The sequence below is a fragment of the Hibiscus syriacus genome, unplaced genomic scaffold, assembly GCF_006381635.1.
Source record: "Hibiscus syriacus cultivar Baekdansim isolate YM2019G1 unplaced genomic scaffold, ASM638163v2 tig00002793_pilon, whole genome shotgun sequence".
NCBI lineage: Eukaryota > Viridiplantae > Streptophyta > Magnoliopsida > Malvales > Malvaceae > Hibiscus > Hibiscus syriacus.
In genome coordinates, this window is record NW_024061944.1 from 66053 (window position 1) to 82501 (window position 16449).

General features: G+C 32.3%; 1 protein-coding gene and 1 pseudogene across 1 annotated transcript; one reads left to right on the forward strand and one right to left on the reverse strand.

Annotated features, from left to right (window-relative positions):
• Positions 1-5496: 5496 nt before the first annotated feature.
• On the reverse strand, positions 5497-7374 carry LOC120149301 (annotated as a pseudogene).
• Positions 7375-13622: 6248 nt separating this feature from the next.
• On the forward strand, positions 13623-15245 carry LOC120148924 (cytochrome P450 81Q32-like). The gene is made up of 2 exons (XM_039161883.1): positions 13623-14503; positions 14570-15245. Exons 1-2 carry the CDS (start codon positions 13625-13627, stop codon positions 15188-15190), a joined length of 1500 nt encoding a protein of 499 aa, XP_039017814.1. The 5' UTR covers positions 13623-13624; the 3' UTR covers positions 15191-15245.
• The last annotated feature ends 1204 nt before the right edge of the window (positions 15246-16449 follow it).

Genomic DNA, 16449 nt, shown 5'->3' on the forward strand with positions numbered 1-16449 from the left:
TTAATCAATAACAAAATATTAACAAAATAAAATACTCATCAATATTGCCTTTAATCACTAAAACCATTTTATGAATAGATAAATTTAATTCTTAAATCACTAAAACCACTTTATGGATAGAGAATTTTAATGCATAAATAAAATAATAACAATAAACCCTAAAATTCAGAGCTAGAGGGCAAGGTTGAATAATATAATATGTTTTTTCGACTTTTGGTCATTGATTTCATAAAACATAAAATATTATTAATTTCGTTTTTATTTAATTAAGATGTGGTCTCTCCGAGTTAACTGTTGTTAACAACAGTTAAATATTTTGATATAATCACACATTTGGTTCATGTTATTTACATATTTTCTCAATTTAGTTCTACTTTTAATAAGTTAAAATAAATTTAATCATATTTTACAACTCGAAGTTGACTTAGATTTTTTTTCAAGCCGGGTTAATCAAATTTTTGAGTTTCTGTTTAAATTTAATTATAAATATTTATAATATTATGATATTATTTGATTCTAATTTAAATGATCTTTTATAACCATATACAATACATGTGTATTTCTTCATTTTTTTATATGTAATATACATTTATGATACAAAGTCCAAAGACTCAACTCAAGCTTGAAAATCAATTTACTAATTATTGAAATTTTGAGTTATTTAAGTTATTCGAGTTGTATTTTACAACTCGATTTGAACTTGAATTTTTTTAGTCGAATATGAAAGTTAATCCAGCAATCGAACGGTGACACGTGGCATTAGGGGTGAGCGAAATTTGATTCGACTCGAAGAACCGATCTTTTCGACTCTACTCTTGAAAACTTGACTCGAATTAACTTCGAGTTGTAATTTCATAAACCCAATTTGACTCGAAATTTTTTTTCAAGTTCAAACTGAGTTGTAAAATATAACTCGAATAAATAAATTTTTTAGTAATTGGTGGATTGATTTTCAAGTTTGAGTTGAGTCTCTCGACTTTATATCATAAATATATATCAAATATGAAAAAAAAAGAAATATACATATATGATATATAGTTATAAAAGATCTGTCGAAACGACGATTTTTTTCCATCTGGATTTAAAAAAATAAACCACATTTTAATTATCTCTAAAAAGAAAATTTTAATAAAAAAAAAGGTCATGTAATTTAAAAAAAATCTCTCGTTTCGAAAAATTTGGGATTCCCTTTAAATAAAATACGGTTCAAGGAGTCACCACCAATATTTTATTAGGGTGTGATTGGACACCCAAAATATTTTTCTATTTTAATAAAATTAAATTTAAAATTATTAAAATAACACTAAAAAGTCTACATACCAGAAAATGAGTTCGGGAGTCGGTTACGTGTAGAGAAGGATTAACACCCCCACAACGCTCTAAATCGGTACCTTATCCATTAATTATTTGTCTTTGCATTGAAATTCACAAATTCGAATTTAATTTAGCTTATGATCCCATAAAACAACACTTTATGATTTAAAAAAAATGAAACTTAATAATATTTAATTATTTCCCCATGCGAGAAGAAACGACCCCTCATACCTTGAGGCAATCAATTCTAACTCGAATCGAAATAAAGAAATATTGCAGTTCCATCGTAATATTCAAATGCATAAAAACAAATTAAATTAGAAAACTACCAAGCCTTTTAGAAAGAAGAAGAATATTCGATTATTTAAAGACGTTGATATCGAACATTAGATAAGTTCTAGCGATCTTTTCTCGAAGAATTTAAATAGACGAATATTTCTTATTCTCTCGTTCCCAATTTTTAGGTGAGATCAAATTTTAGGGTTTCACTTAACGGGACACATTTTCATTTTAAAATTGTCAGAAGTAGTTTTCTCATAAGTTAAGACAACCACCTCAGATCAACTTTAAAACAAAAATATATTACCCTTAGTCAAATTATTTTATATGGGTCGAGTAGAGCTATATTTGTGTGGATATCATACATCTCATGCAAAAATAATGCCATGTGATTCGCAGATAAATCATTCGCATACTCATACATATGTAAGCATATCAACATACAAAACGACTATATACCACTAATTAAAGAAGACAATTACCTAACAAGGGACTAAATTGAATAATTACTAAATTAATTAGAGATTAAACATGAATAAAACATGCAATTTAAATTAAGGATGAATTTGAATACAATTAAAATCAACCATGTGAAATAACAAATAAACAGGGATTAATATGAAATCATTAAAATCTAAGGACTCAAATTAAAATAAACATAAAAATAAAATAACAAGCATAAAAGGACTAAAACAAACACGGGTAAAACTTGGGATCCAAATTAAAATACATGAAAATTAATTACAGTGACCAAATTAAAATTTTACAAAGTTAGGGGAATTCGAGGAAGGATTTACCCACGCACCCAAAACGCACAACCCTTCCCCCCGAAACGACGTCGTATGGGGAGGGATATATATATATATATCCCTAAACCGACCTAAAATGGCCTATTCTCTAATTTCCCTCGCCGGAGGGAAGCCGACAACTTCTGGCCACCGTCCGTCGAAAACTTCTGATGCCGTCCACGGCGGCCGGAGTTCGGAAAACGACCCCAAAATAACCTCTGACCTTCCCTAAACCCGAATCTGACCACCCCTAACTCCGACGACGTTTGAGGACTCCGACGACGGTGAGGTAAATTTCTTTTAATGGTAACATCCTCATTTCTCTCTCTCGTATATTTTTCTTCTATTTTTTGTTTGCTCGAATGGTTTCTGCTATGGTTGTTGTTTATGTTTTTCTCTATTTTCTCTTCTCCCCATTCTTTTTTCCTTGCAGGTTATGGGTTCATTTTATATAACCAACGGTGCACCTCTCGGACCAGTCGAAGGAGTGGCTTCATCTGAGTCATCTATCTATGGCGGTGGCCGTCTTAGGGGCAGTTTGGTGCATTAAATGCACCCAGATATTTTGGATATGGCTGGTGATATCGAAAATGACAGCGGTGACGTTGACTTCGGCTAGATCGATGGCTCACGTAGTGGGAAGTGAGTGGTAAAGCTCACGCATTTCGTCGGTGGCCTTTTGGTCTTCTCTGGAGGCGACGATTGTCATGAGCATTAGGGTAAATCCCTAATCTGGTCTAATCTTGACCGTTGGGTCTCTCACAGATCCAACGGCTGAGGGCTGGCGACGTTGGGATTGACTGGAAACCCTAATTGAGTTTTGGGTATATTGGGTTGGATGTATAGGGCTTCGAGTTTTGCTATTGGGCCCGTTTTGTTGGGGCTCCAAGTTATTGGCTGTAACTGGGCTCCTTCTGTTAGGGCTATACTAAATGTAATTATTATTTAATAATAGTAATAATAATAGGGACGAAAACCAATGTCTACAAGATTATTTAAATTAGAACCAAATAATATTATAAATATAATATCATAATATTATAAATATTTATAATTAAATTTTTAAAAAAACTCAAAAATTTGACTCGACTCAAAAATTTATAAGTCAACTCGGAGTAAAATACGACACGTCAACTCAAATAGATCAAAATTGTTTTTACTCGACTCGACTCGGCTCGATCGAACGCTCACCCCTACGTTACATGACATGTGACATCATTCTATTGGAGGATTAAATTTATTAAAAATATGACTAAATTGAGAGAATATGTAAATAATAGGGACCAAATGTGTGATTATATCAAAATATTTAATTATTGTTAACGACAGTTAACTCGGGGTGGCCACATCTTAATTAAATAAAAACGAAAGTGAACATGTCAATGGACAAAACATAAACGTAAGTGATTTTTTATGTATTTAACCCTAAATTAATTTAGAGTGCAAATCTCCCTGCCCTACTTAAAACCAATCAACTGTCAAACGCATGCATTTAGTCGTGCAATTAGTGTCTCGTTTACGGTAATTATCAAAACAAAATTTAAGTGAACCCCTTTTACTTAATAAATATATAAAAATTTACTTAATTTAAATTAATCGTTTAAAATGTTGAATATATGTTTTTTTTAATAATTTAGGGTGATTACAAAATATTATGTGTTCAAAATCTTTTTAATTAATAACAACGCATGTACACCTTACAGACACAACTACAAATATATATTATTTTACATAAAAGAATAATAAAAATTCAAAATCACGCGATTACTAATTTTTTTATTTAGATAAAGAAGAATGCGAGTAATTTAAAAGTAAATATTAAAAATTATATTAATTTTAGATAATTATGTAATGTGATAAATGAAAAATGATTTTGTATAACTATATATACAAAATTTCAATTCCATCCAATTTTTACAAATTACTAAGATTGTTATCAATATAAAATTTTATACGCTTAAATATTATGAACAAGAAATAATTATATCTGTCTAATATAAAAATAAATAAATAAATTATATTTTAAAATGTATATAATTGAATCAAAATTGAAGTTTCATGTGTACAATTAAATTAAAATCAAAATTTTATGTGTATAATTACATTAAGTCAAAATTTATATATCACATTGCACATTTGATCTCATGTATAAGTCTGATATTTATTCCTAATTTAAATAAAATTAAGAGAATCTAAAAAATAAATATAAATCAGTTTAACTTGTTGGAACAATCTATTAATAAAAAATAGTCAATAAATGATAAACCGACCTTTTAAAATGATGTGAAAGACAGAGAATTAAATAGAGACAACGATGTATAATGACTCAACTTGTTTAATAAAGTCTATTTTCATTATCTTAAATACTCTAAATCATTTGATAATGAAAGTTCAATCATTATGATGCAGTACTCGTTGTTGCTCGAACCCATTACCTCTAGAAATAACAACAATTCCTTTAACCGTTAAAGTAAGTTGGTTAGTGCTTACTTATCATATTAGACCTGCTTATAATATCCTAAATATGCTCCTAACATGATTTCAACATATAAAACAAATGAATTAACACTTACATAATTTAAGAACAAAAAGCACATTAAATCCAAATCCTATGATTTATTGTAAGATATTTTTCAATCATATTAGATTTTATCACTAACATTTCATGCATTTTAGGTTATTGCATTATTTCAACGAGTTATATTAGACTTACTTACCATATTATTACTTTTTTTTATTAAACTAAGGTGATTATAAATTATAAAATAGTATTGTTGTAAATACTCAACCATTTGATAATGAAAGCTCGATCACTATGATGTAATAGTTGGTGCTCGAAATCCTGACCTCTAGAAACAACAATGATTCTTTTAACTACTGAAGTAAGTTGGTTTGTGCTTTACCATATTAGACCTGTTTATAACATCCTTAACATAAAAAAAACACAATATGTAACGTACTAAATCCCTAAACATGCATAATAATCATCACGCATAAGCATCAAAACCTCAAATAAACCAAAATTAAACAATCCAACTTCAAGTTTAGAGTCCACTTATAATATCCAAAATAAAAAATGCAGTGCAAAGCCATCTGTTATACAAGGTTTTGCTCCTTATATATCTGACTTTGCAATAGCATCCTCATTCACCCCATGAAAACGACGACATACAGCAGAAAGCAGGAGAGGCAACGGCAGCCAGGTTGGCTTTTCTCTCCTTTTTGCCTGATATTGTTTCCCTCTTTCATTAGTAAACATTTTCTCAACAACGTGGTCAAGTGGTCCTCCCCATTTACTTCTGATCCGAAAACGTATATAAAATTTCCACTAGAACCAGCACTTGCATTCCACTTAATTGAAGTTCCACTAAAACATTTCTCATGGCGTTCGTTTGAATGAACAGATTAAACCATTTTCATGATATGCAAAACTTGATGGTGCCCTTACATGCAACACGAAGTGATGAGATATGTGTTTAATTGTTCGGTTTACATTGATAAAGTCATAGCTTTAACAGCTTTGTTTCTCCTTCTTGACCTTCTTTCCCTCACAATCAAAGGTTCTTCAATTATGCAGGACAGACCTGAAAAAGGGGTTACCAGAAAAAAAGTCATTAAACATTGCATTCACTTTAGAACCATGCCATGCTGCAGTAAATGTATATGTACCTACTAAATGTAATAATGTATATATAACCGTTTAAATTGAGTTGCAGTGATGACTTTGTACTGTTTTATGATAAATCAAGTAAATGCTCACCGGATGCTATACTTTTCTTCTCCATCATCATCATACTCATCATTTCATCACATTCTTTTTGGTGATCCTCATTGCTACTCATCTCATAATCATCTTCTGATTCGTGCACTAGTTTTGCGTGATGATCGATGGTGGCCTTCGACCGGGCATTGGCAAACAGCCATGTGGCATCCATCTGTTTGCTAATCATACTAGCTGCGTAGTACGGAATCTTCACACGCTTGTTAGTGTCCGAGTTGATGGAACCATTGATGAACACTATGCAGTCCATTAGGCTCTCTTTAGCCAACCCTTTCATGTCATAAGCCTGTGATCTTCTCCACAGGCTTTTACCATGAGAATTCGTGGGGTTGGAGAGGCAAAGACCTCCTTGGATTCAGAGATGTTTTGTCTTCCACGTTTACTGTAACACAAAATTCTAATCAATCCCACACCGGCTGGAGATGAGTGATTCACCAGTCCACCCCACATCCCACACAAATCAGCCAAAAACTCCGGCTTGCAAATGAGATTCAGTGATTTCTCTTTGCAAGCAAAGCAGTTGAGAAGATAGAGAGACCAGCACTGTAGCTGGCTAGCCCATTCTTCTGCCTTTCGGTTCTCCATTTCTGAACCACCAACTCCTCTTGTAAGCAAATCGCAGTGATATTTGGGCCTCTTACTCTTACGCTTCACACCAACAAACTTAACGTACACTTCATCCAAACAAGTTGAAGCTAAGTGCATTGTGAGTCTCACCACTTCTTCTTCATAAGCTGCTACTGCTTCAAAGGTTCTCTCATAGCTTGCTAGGTGACCGAGAGCTCGAACCGCCACTCTTTGCTCAACCCAACTCATATTTCCTCTTAGGAGCTCCATTAATGGGGGTATCACGCCCTCCAGAACAGCTTTCTCGGCAAACTCAACCTTGTTCATAGTATAAGAGCCAATAACGTGGGCTGCATAGTAAGGAATGTAGATATTCTGGTCCCTGAGAAGCCAGTTTCTGTCATTGATTCCCTTGTCGAGGAAACTCGCCATGCAGTCGAAGATGCCGAGGGATGGGAACTCGGGATCATCTGGCTGCGCCATTGCAATATTCCAGAGCCCACTTAGGACCAAAACATGTTGATCATCATCTCCGATGGGTGGCATTTCCTTGAAGCAAGCTGCTAGTCCAGCTCTTCTGAGAGATGGGTCTCGTTCTTTCATGATACAAAAGAAACAAGATGGATTTCTGCATATCTGATCCATAACCATGCTGTTTACATCTCTGGCTTTAGGGATGTTAATGATCCCTTTTTTCTTCAGCGAATCCATTTCTCTAGATCAAAGACTTTGTGCATAAACCTTCCTGGATTTGAGCAGGGTTAGGGTTTTCTGGCACTATAAATGTTCAAGAAGAGATCATTGGGAAGTGAATAGAAGGTGGCTACGTGGTGTGTCGTGACACCTAATGGCGCATTAAAAAGGATTTTATAATCTAGCTTTGAGAACCCAGTTTTCCGTATTTAAACCAAAACAAATGTGTGTCTTCTTTTTTTCTCGAAAAGAGGACAAATCACAGGTTTACTGAGAGGTTGTTCCAGTGAATGAACCATAAACACCTGACATATTGTACTTGTTGCAATTTTAATCAGGTGGATGGGAAATGATTAATCAAGCAACTACCATATATTATACATTCAAACTTTCTGGTAAATAGATAAAATGACAACTTGGCAGGCTGCAGCCTGCAAGCCTGCAATGGACCTCAGAGACTGAAAGTGAAATGTTCAGCTGGTTTGCTTCATACTGTAAAATTAATTCATCTGACCCTTAATTGATGGTTAATTGCTTATGTTTCACAAAAGATCAGATATCTTGAGGAATTTATGTTCCTCGTTTATTATCAGACTCAAAAGGCAGCCAAATCCGGAGCATGTATCTTCCTTTTTGCTAGCAATGCCCGCCTTCTAAAATTTTCAAATTTTTTTTTGTATTTTTTATAGATAATATGTTTTTATTTTTAAAATTTTATAAATTTATTCTCCGACATACAACTGGCACCCGTCACTCGTGCTCGCCATATCATCAAGCTGTGGTCCTCACCATCATGTATGTAGGGTTAGGTCTCCGGTTAAATTCTAAACGAGGGTAATTGCTTTTTGCCCACTTTTCCTCTACGTTGTTTATTCACAAACACTTCACGTTTTCTAAAACCTGTTTTGTCTTATGTGACCAAACATCAGTTAAACTCACCATAATACAAGTTTCTAGATTCCCAGTGCATACTTGTCATGATTCTGTCAGGAAACTTGGGTTTTCTTTTGCATGAGTTCATCAAATCTGATGTTACTTCGATTTCCAAAAGCTATTTCAGTAGGCCTCGACATGTCTACTACAAAGTTTCCCAACCTTGTGCTGAATCCGACAGGTTTAACTCTGAATTTCGATTCGAGAAGAATCTGAAAAAAGAGCTCACCATAGCTGAAATCTCATACTGTAAAACAAAATGAGGAACCAGTCTCTTTCTATCCTTCCATTTCTCTGTCATGATAATGGCAAATGCAATGCTTGAGGGACCACAGGCTTCAATGTTAGAATCCAGGGTATTGTCGACTCTAACCAAAAGCAAAAGGTGGTCCCTTAAACATGCCTCAGCCCATCAAAGCTTTTATATATATATATATATATAAGAATTCAGACATAGATTAAACCAGAATAAGTACAGATGTTTGAAGGTCTCAAGGATTATGCGGCTACTATATAAACAAGCTGTATATAGAAGAAAATTCATGAAAAGCAGGTCCAGAGGGTTTAGATTATTAATAATTCAGTACTAACGTGTGCAGTTTGCGTACTTTCAATACTATTTTGTGTTGTGGTTTTGAACCACGTAGGCCATACAATGGTTTTTCTGCCCACTAGTCCATGCGGGTGAAAACAAAATTAACCTGTTAGATCGTTTTTAAAATTATTTTGAGATTTACGGTGAATGTTACAATGTAAGATAAACTCATCACGTCGAAATGTCGAGTTCTAATAAAAATATAATTTTTTTATTAGATTTTGTGACGTTAGATTGATAAATTTCAATAAAAAAAATATTTTATTGAAGCTCGGCATGTCCACGTGAAGAGTTTCAGGTCACTGTAGCAAATGTCGTAGTTTTCAAAATAAAAATCTGATGTCATATTGGGCTGAATAATTAAGCCGCCTATGGTATTGGGCCAAATGTGGCCGTAATGATTCTAACAATTTGGAAGAGCCCACTAATCTTTGTAGCCTCTTGGGCCATGCCAAGGTCTTTTTTAATGTGCCTTCTCAGTTTTATTACACCAAAGTTTTATCTATAAAGTAATTTTCCCTCTGTTTAAGAGGTTTCCACTTCTTGTTCTTAGTTCATATACTTGCTGCTTGTGACTTGAGACTGCTTTAGGTGGTTCTCTTTTTGGTTGGAGTAGAAAATTGTGGTTAATAATTTCAACGGGTTAATAGAAAGAGATTTAGGGGCTGTTTGTTTACTTCATAATGAATAAGCGATGAATGATTCAAATGCTAAATGATTCAGAGGCTCTGTATGAATTAACTCTTAATGTGACATGTTGTTTGATAATGACTCTGAATCATTCAGAATGTACTTTGATGCTGAATCACTCAACACTATTTTGCTGAATCAGTTAGCACTGAATCATTCAGAGGTGAGAAACAAACACGCTGAATACTGAACCGTTCAGCATTCAACACTGAATGATTTCATTCAGAGCCAAACAAACAACACTTTAATCTCGTATCCAATCATATACGGTGGTTTGTACATATTGATATTTAGTATTGATGTCAAATCTCTAGTCATAATAACTATCCGTAAATTGATAGATAAAATAGTATATTTGTTTCTAACACATCACAAGGTTATGTTATTGGTCACATCAAAAGATAATTGTTGTTGGCCGAATGATATTACGAGTTGCGTCCAACCGAAAATAATATACTTTTTTATAATAATTTCAATTATATTTATTTTATGTCATTTTTTAACCTTAAATTAGACTATCGTGTCCAATTTAGGGATTTGTTTATTGGTTGGTTATGTGCTGGTGGGACTCTCAAACAATTAAAAAGATAAAATCTGAAAGAAGTTGTAAAAAGAATTCACAATTTCCAACCTTGTCTCTTTGTGCGTGTGAGAAGCACAACATTTCCGCTACTGCAGCTGAGCTTACTGGATTTTCAGTCTTCTTGTAAAGGTACTATCATCTAAATTATTAATTTTGATAGGTTTTAATATTTAAATTTTTATTTTTTAAAAATTATATCTAATATTTAATTTTTATTTCATTTTATTATCCCATTAATAAAAATTTAAAGTTTAAATTATCAGCCTTGGTCCTTTTTAGTAATTAAACTTTCAATTTTTCCCCCAAAAATTAACGTTAAATTTTGAACATGGGTACTAAAATGAAATAAAATTAAATTTTAGATATGATTTTGATAAAATTAAAAGTTTAGATACTAAAACGAATCAAAATTTAAATTTAGATATTAAACACGTAATTTACCCAAGATTGAATCAACCTTAGTGCAACAATATACGTCTGCAATTCATTTAGGATGCATTTAGTTTAGGAAATATAGAATTATTTTTAGAAATGAGAATTTTTACTCGAATTATTTTTAATAAAATAATGAAAAGTTCTTTTTAGTTAAAATTCAAAAAATCATTAAGAATTTGAAGTGATTACTCGAATATACTAACATATATAAAATTTAATATGTAACAATTATTCTGAAAATTACGAAGAAATTGAAGAATATTTAACCATTTTAATTTAAATAAAACTTTTAAAACAATATAAATACTTTTATTAAGTATATTTTTTTGAAGAGAATAATTAGGAAGTAGTATGAGTTGGATTGGGTCAGATTTCAAACCAACCTGACTCGATCTAAAAAAATATAAGCCATTCATTCAAAATTCGATCCGACTTGAATTTAGGATTTCAACTAACCTGAAACTCGATCTACCTTTTAAGATAAAATCTGAACTCAACTCGGTTTAAAACAAATATGTTTAATATTGTTTTTATTTAATGAAATAGAGATATAATTGAAAAAAAATTAATTTATAACAAAATATTATTGTAATTATTTTTAAATTATAAGATAATTATATTATTTTTCAGGTTGACCTTAAACTCAAACCTAACCCGACCCAATCTGAACTCATATTCCAAAAACTTGACCCAATTCAAACCTAATTTTTTTTAGAAAAATCTAACACAATATGATGGGTGGGTCGAAACCCATCAAATTCGAATATCTTTTTCATCTCTAAAAATAATTACTCATAAAAGGTCCCTAATAGATAAAATAAATAAGGTGGATAACTATGACGATAACTCATGGCAAGAACGTCACGAAATTAAATAAAAAAGAATATCATATCTTAAGAAATGTAAAATATTAATCTCATATAAAAAAAATCTTTAAATTTAAAAACGGTAATATTACGCGTGGCATCTAAAGGTGCCACATATTTTCCATAATGCGTTAACTATATTTTACTTATTAAAAAGTGACGTTTTTATTTAAAAAATCGTAAAAAATTTATTTATTAAAAAAATAATCTCCAAACATTAATAATAAAATTGACTATTTAGGATAACCTCACTTTCTACACAACACGTGTAACGGACCTCATATTTTATTGGACAATAGATTTAACGTTAGATTTATTAACTTTTCAAATATATTGATTTATATTTTAGAAAAAAACAATAATAAATGTATAAAATTCGTTTTTTTATAGTAGTACGTAAAGTCTAACATTACTTTTAACATAACGACATGTCATTCTACGTAAACATTTTAAGACATTTTTTCAATTAATATTATTCTAGATTACTTTTTCAATAAATGAATTTTTAAGGGTTTTTAAAATAATAACACCCTTGACGATTTTTCTCAAAAATTACCTTTTTCATTATATATTTATCTGTCAGACACCCTTTCAGATATATTTTTTAACCTAACATCTTTTGCAGGCTGATGTGACACGATGTGTAAAGACTGTTTGCTAATTTCGTAAATTTTTTTAAAATGATACCTAATATATAATTAATTTTTGTTAGGGTGATTTTGTGTAAAAAATACAACTTTTTATTTATTTTTTGTGTGTGAAAAAAAATTTTGTGCATTAAAATCTTTAAATATTCTTTTGCAAATTATTTTATAACTCAAAAAAATTTGATTTTTTTCATGAAATTATACAATACGTATAATCTAGTATGGGAAAACTTTGAGGGTAAGTAATTTAAAATATGAATAACTTTATAAAAATTTTATAACTAGTGTTTTTTTTTACAAAATGATGATGATGATGATAAGAAATATTTTATAATTTAAAAAATTATAAGTTGCATACATTTTTAAAAAAAATTATTGACATTTAAAATTAAGTGTTTAAAAATATAAAAAATATTGAAATAAACTTTTAATTACAATTGAGATATTAAATGAATCATTAGTCATTAATTATTATTTTTAACAATAGTTAATAATGTTTATTCATTTTTAATAAAATTAGAATTTAATATTTATTTTATATTTTTTAAATTTAATATTAGGAAGAATATTTTAAATATATAAGTGATATATTTTAGCTTTACATTCTTTTTTTATTGAATTTTGTTACAAGTTTAGATAGTAACACAAAAGAAAGGAAAATCTTTAGATTTTCATGTATGCATTTATACTTTTCTTTTAGAAACATTTACCATAATTTTTCTTAATTAATTTGAATAATAGTAGAATAAATGATTATTTTGAATTATAACTCATATATTTAAAATTCAATAAAAATACAATAAAAAAGAATTAAAAGTGAATAAAATTCAATAAAAAAAAGAAGGTAAAGCTAAAAATCACCTATATATTTAAAATATTATTTATAATATTAATTTTTAAAAATAGAAAATAAATATTAAATTCTAATTTTATTAAAAATGAATAAACATTATTAACTGTTGTTAAAAAATAATTAATTTTAAAAGTCAATAAATTTTTCATGCAAAAATCAAAATTTGTCGAGTTATAAAATAATTTGCAAAAGAAGATTTAAAGATTTTAATGCATAATTTTTTTTTGCACACACAAAAAATACATAAAAAATTTGACGTTTTTGCACAAAAATCACCCTAATAGAAATTAATTATGTATTAGTCACCATTTTAAAAATATTTACGAAACTAACATCCGGTGGATGAGCCACATCTTTCTGCAAAGAGTATTAGATCAAGAAATATATATGAAATGGTGTCTAATATGTAAATATATAACGAAAATATGATTTAATAGAATGAAATTCTAGCTGTCATTGTTGTCCACTTATCATTGGTTTCCATTTTCCTTCTATGTTCTTACCAAATATGAAAGCCAAATTTAATACATTTCCTTTTTTTCCCCTTTCACCCATCTTATTCTTCTTCTTTAAATTCTTTTCACCCTTGATAAAACTACCATGGCTACCTGGTATCTCTACATACCAATATTCCTGGTCCTATATGTTTTCACAAAGCACTTTCTAAACAAAATCAATAACCTTCCTCCAAGTCCATTCCCATGTCTTCCCATCATCGGCCACCTCCACCTCCTTGAGAAGCCTCTCCACAAAACTCTACTCGGCATCGCAAATCGGTACGGCCCCGTACTCTTCTTCAAGTTCGGCTCACGTTCAGTCGTCGTCGTCTCGTCGCCGTCTGCCGCGGAAGAATGTCTGGCCAAGAACGACATCGTTTTCGCCAACCGCCCTCGCTTGCTCATCGGGAAACACTTGGCTTACGACTACACTGGTCTCTCTTGGGCTCCTTATGGTGATCTTTGGCGAAACCTTAGGAGAATTTCATCGATCGAGCTTTTGTCGACGAGCCGCCTACAATTGCTGTCGAGCATACGCATGGACGAGGTGAAGTCATTGATGAGGAAGCTGTTGTGCCATCGAGATGAACCTGTTGAGTTCAAGACAGCATTCTTCGAGTTAACATACAATGTAATGATGGGGCTGATAGCAGGGAAAAAGTATTACGGTTGCGAAAACGAGGAGATCATGGAGGAAGCTGCAAGGTTTCGAGAGATTCAAATTGAGGCTCTCGAGTTGAGTTCTGCGACGAATTATGGTGATTTCTTGCCTTGGCTTAAGTCCAGGAAGCTGGAGAGTAGAATGGTGGAGTGTGGTAAAAAGAGGGACAGGTTTATGCAAGATCTTGTAGAGCAGCACAGAAGAAAAATGAGGAGTGATCCCAATGGAGAGAGGAAGAAGACCATGATTGAGATTTTGCTGTCATTACAAGAATCAGAACCTGAGTTCTACACCGATGAGATCATTAAAGGCCTGATGATTGTAAGATATTATGTTATATCTTCTTCGATTCATTCATAATACAACGATCTAACGTTTTCGGCACAGATTTTATTGATGGCAGGAACCGAAACTTCGATTAGTACCATGGAGTGGGCGCTTTCGCTTTTGCTGAACCACCCTGAAGTGCTTACAAAGGCTCGAACTGAGATTTTGAACACGGTGGGAAATGAGCGTTTGATCGAGGAGTCCGACCTGCCTCAACTCCCTTACCTCCGGTGCATCATAAGTGAAACTTTGAGAATGTACCCACCGGTTCCAATGCTGGTGCCTCATGAATCATCAGAGGAGTGCAGGGTCCAGGGTTTCCGAGTTCCGAGTGGCACCATGCTGTTGGTCAATATATGGGCTATACAGAATGATCCCAGGATTTGGGAGGAGTCTGCAAGGTTCAAGCCGGAGAGGTTTGAAGGACTAGAGGGTGCAAGAGACGGGTTTAAGTCGATGCCGTTCGGGGCAGGACGGAGGGGATGTCCCGGAGAGGGCCTGGGACTCAGAATAGTCGGACTGACTTTAGGTTCGTTGATTCAGTGCTTCGAGTTGTCGAGGATCGGAAACGAGTTGGTCGACATGAGTGCCGGAACAGGGTTCACCATGCCCAAAGCTCGACCCTTGGAAGGAAAATGCAGGCCACGCCCTGCCTTGCTTAAGCTTCTTTGTAACATCTGAACTGATCGGCGGAGATGATTCCTAGTTGTTGCAACTGAATAATTTCAACTAATAAAAACAAGCATAAGAAGTTTCAGTTTTCCGTCAACTTGCAATATTTATACTTATGTTATTTTAGAAATGCGACGGAACTTGCAAAGCCAAGCTTTTAGCACTGCCATTGTGGACCAAATTTCACCAGGGTCGCTCAATGACACATAAAATTCCCCCTGCTTTGGCACCATGGCATAAAACAAGACATCATCTGGAGAAAATATGGAAGACCATTGTGTTGTATTAACATGTCTTATGATCTCGTTGCAGGATCCGACGAAAGCTCGAGGATAAAACATGCTCGCTGCTGCTCTCGGATCAAGTCCCTGCAACAAGATCAGATTTTCAAAATCCATCTAAATGATTTCACATGAAGCGGAAAGAAGAGTGAACGAACAAGGACAGAACTAATTACCTCAAGTACACGGCCAAGGGGCCTAACATTCCCTTTACCTGCATGTGCACCGAGCCAAGGAGTGTGCCTCCACGCAAGCTCGGAAGCTATCATTTTCACCCTTATCAGGCATAAACTTTGCATCCTCATGATGAACTTATAATCAAGGTGAATTTAAATTTCTTTTTTCAAGCCATTTTCTGTAAATGTATTCTTAGTTTTTGTATTTTATCTTTTCTGCTTTCATTTAGCTTGTCATTAACTTTTACTACCGTTTGCTTTGTATATGTAGGGTTATGATGAATATTTTTACTCGTTTACAAAAGCTTTTTTGTAGTAAGAATTGGGAGAGAAGTTACTACGTAAACTTAAGAATGGTGTTAATTTATACAAAATGCTTAAACGTGTTACATCTACTTCTATGATTGCAATAACAATCAGAGATTTAAATAGTGTTTGCGGCTGCGTTTTTAGTCGCATTGCGTTTATCAAGGTTGCAAACATAACGGATGCCATCGCGGTCACTGTGAGGAACGCAATCGTGATTTTTTTAAAATTTCGCACAACTTATCCTAAAACATAATAATTATAATTATAAAGAATCGTTTTTAATAATTTTTAGAATATTTTCTAAGTGTAAAATCTAAATTATTAAAATTAGGATTAAATTAAATGAAAATGAAAGTTTATGCTCTAAATTAAAGATTAAATTAAAAAATCTAAAAGGTTGGAGGGATGGTTGAAATTAAAATTAACCTACCTTTAAAAACATATTTAAAAAAGTGTAACTAAGGTGGGAGTGAACTGTGGACGGCCCAAAACATAAAATATA

Coding starts and splice junctions, on each gene's coding strand:
- LOC120148924 (XM_039161883.1), top strand. CDS start 13,625: ATGGCTACCTGGTATCTCTACATACCAATATTCCTGGTCCTATATGTT. Junction 14,504..14,569: donor TCATTAAAGGCCTGATGATT/GTAAGATATTAT, acceptor TTTTCGGCACAG/ATTTTATTGATGGCAGGAAC.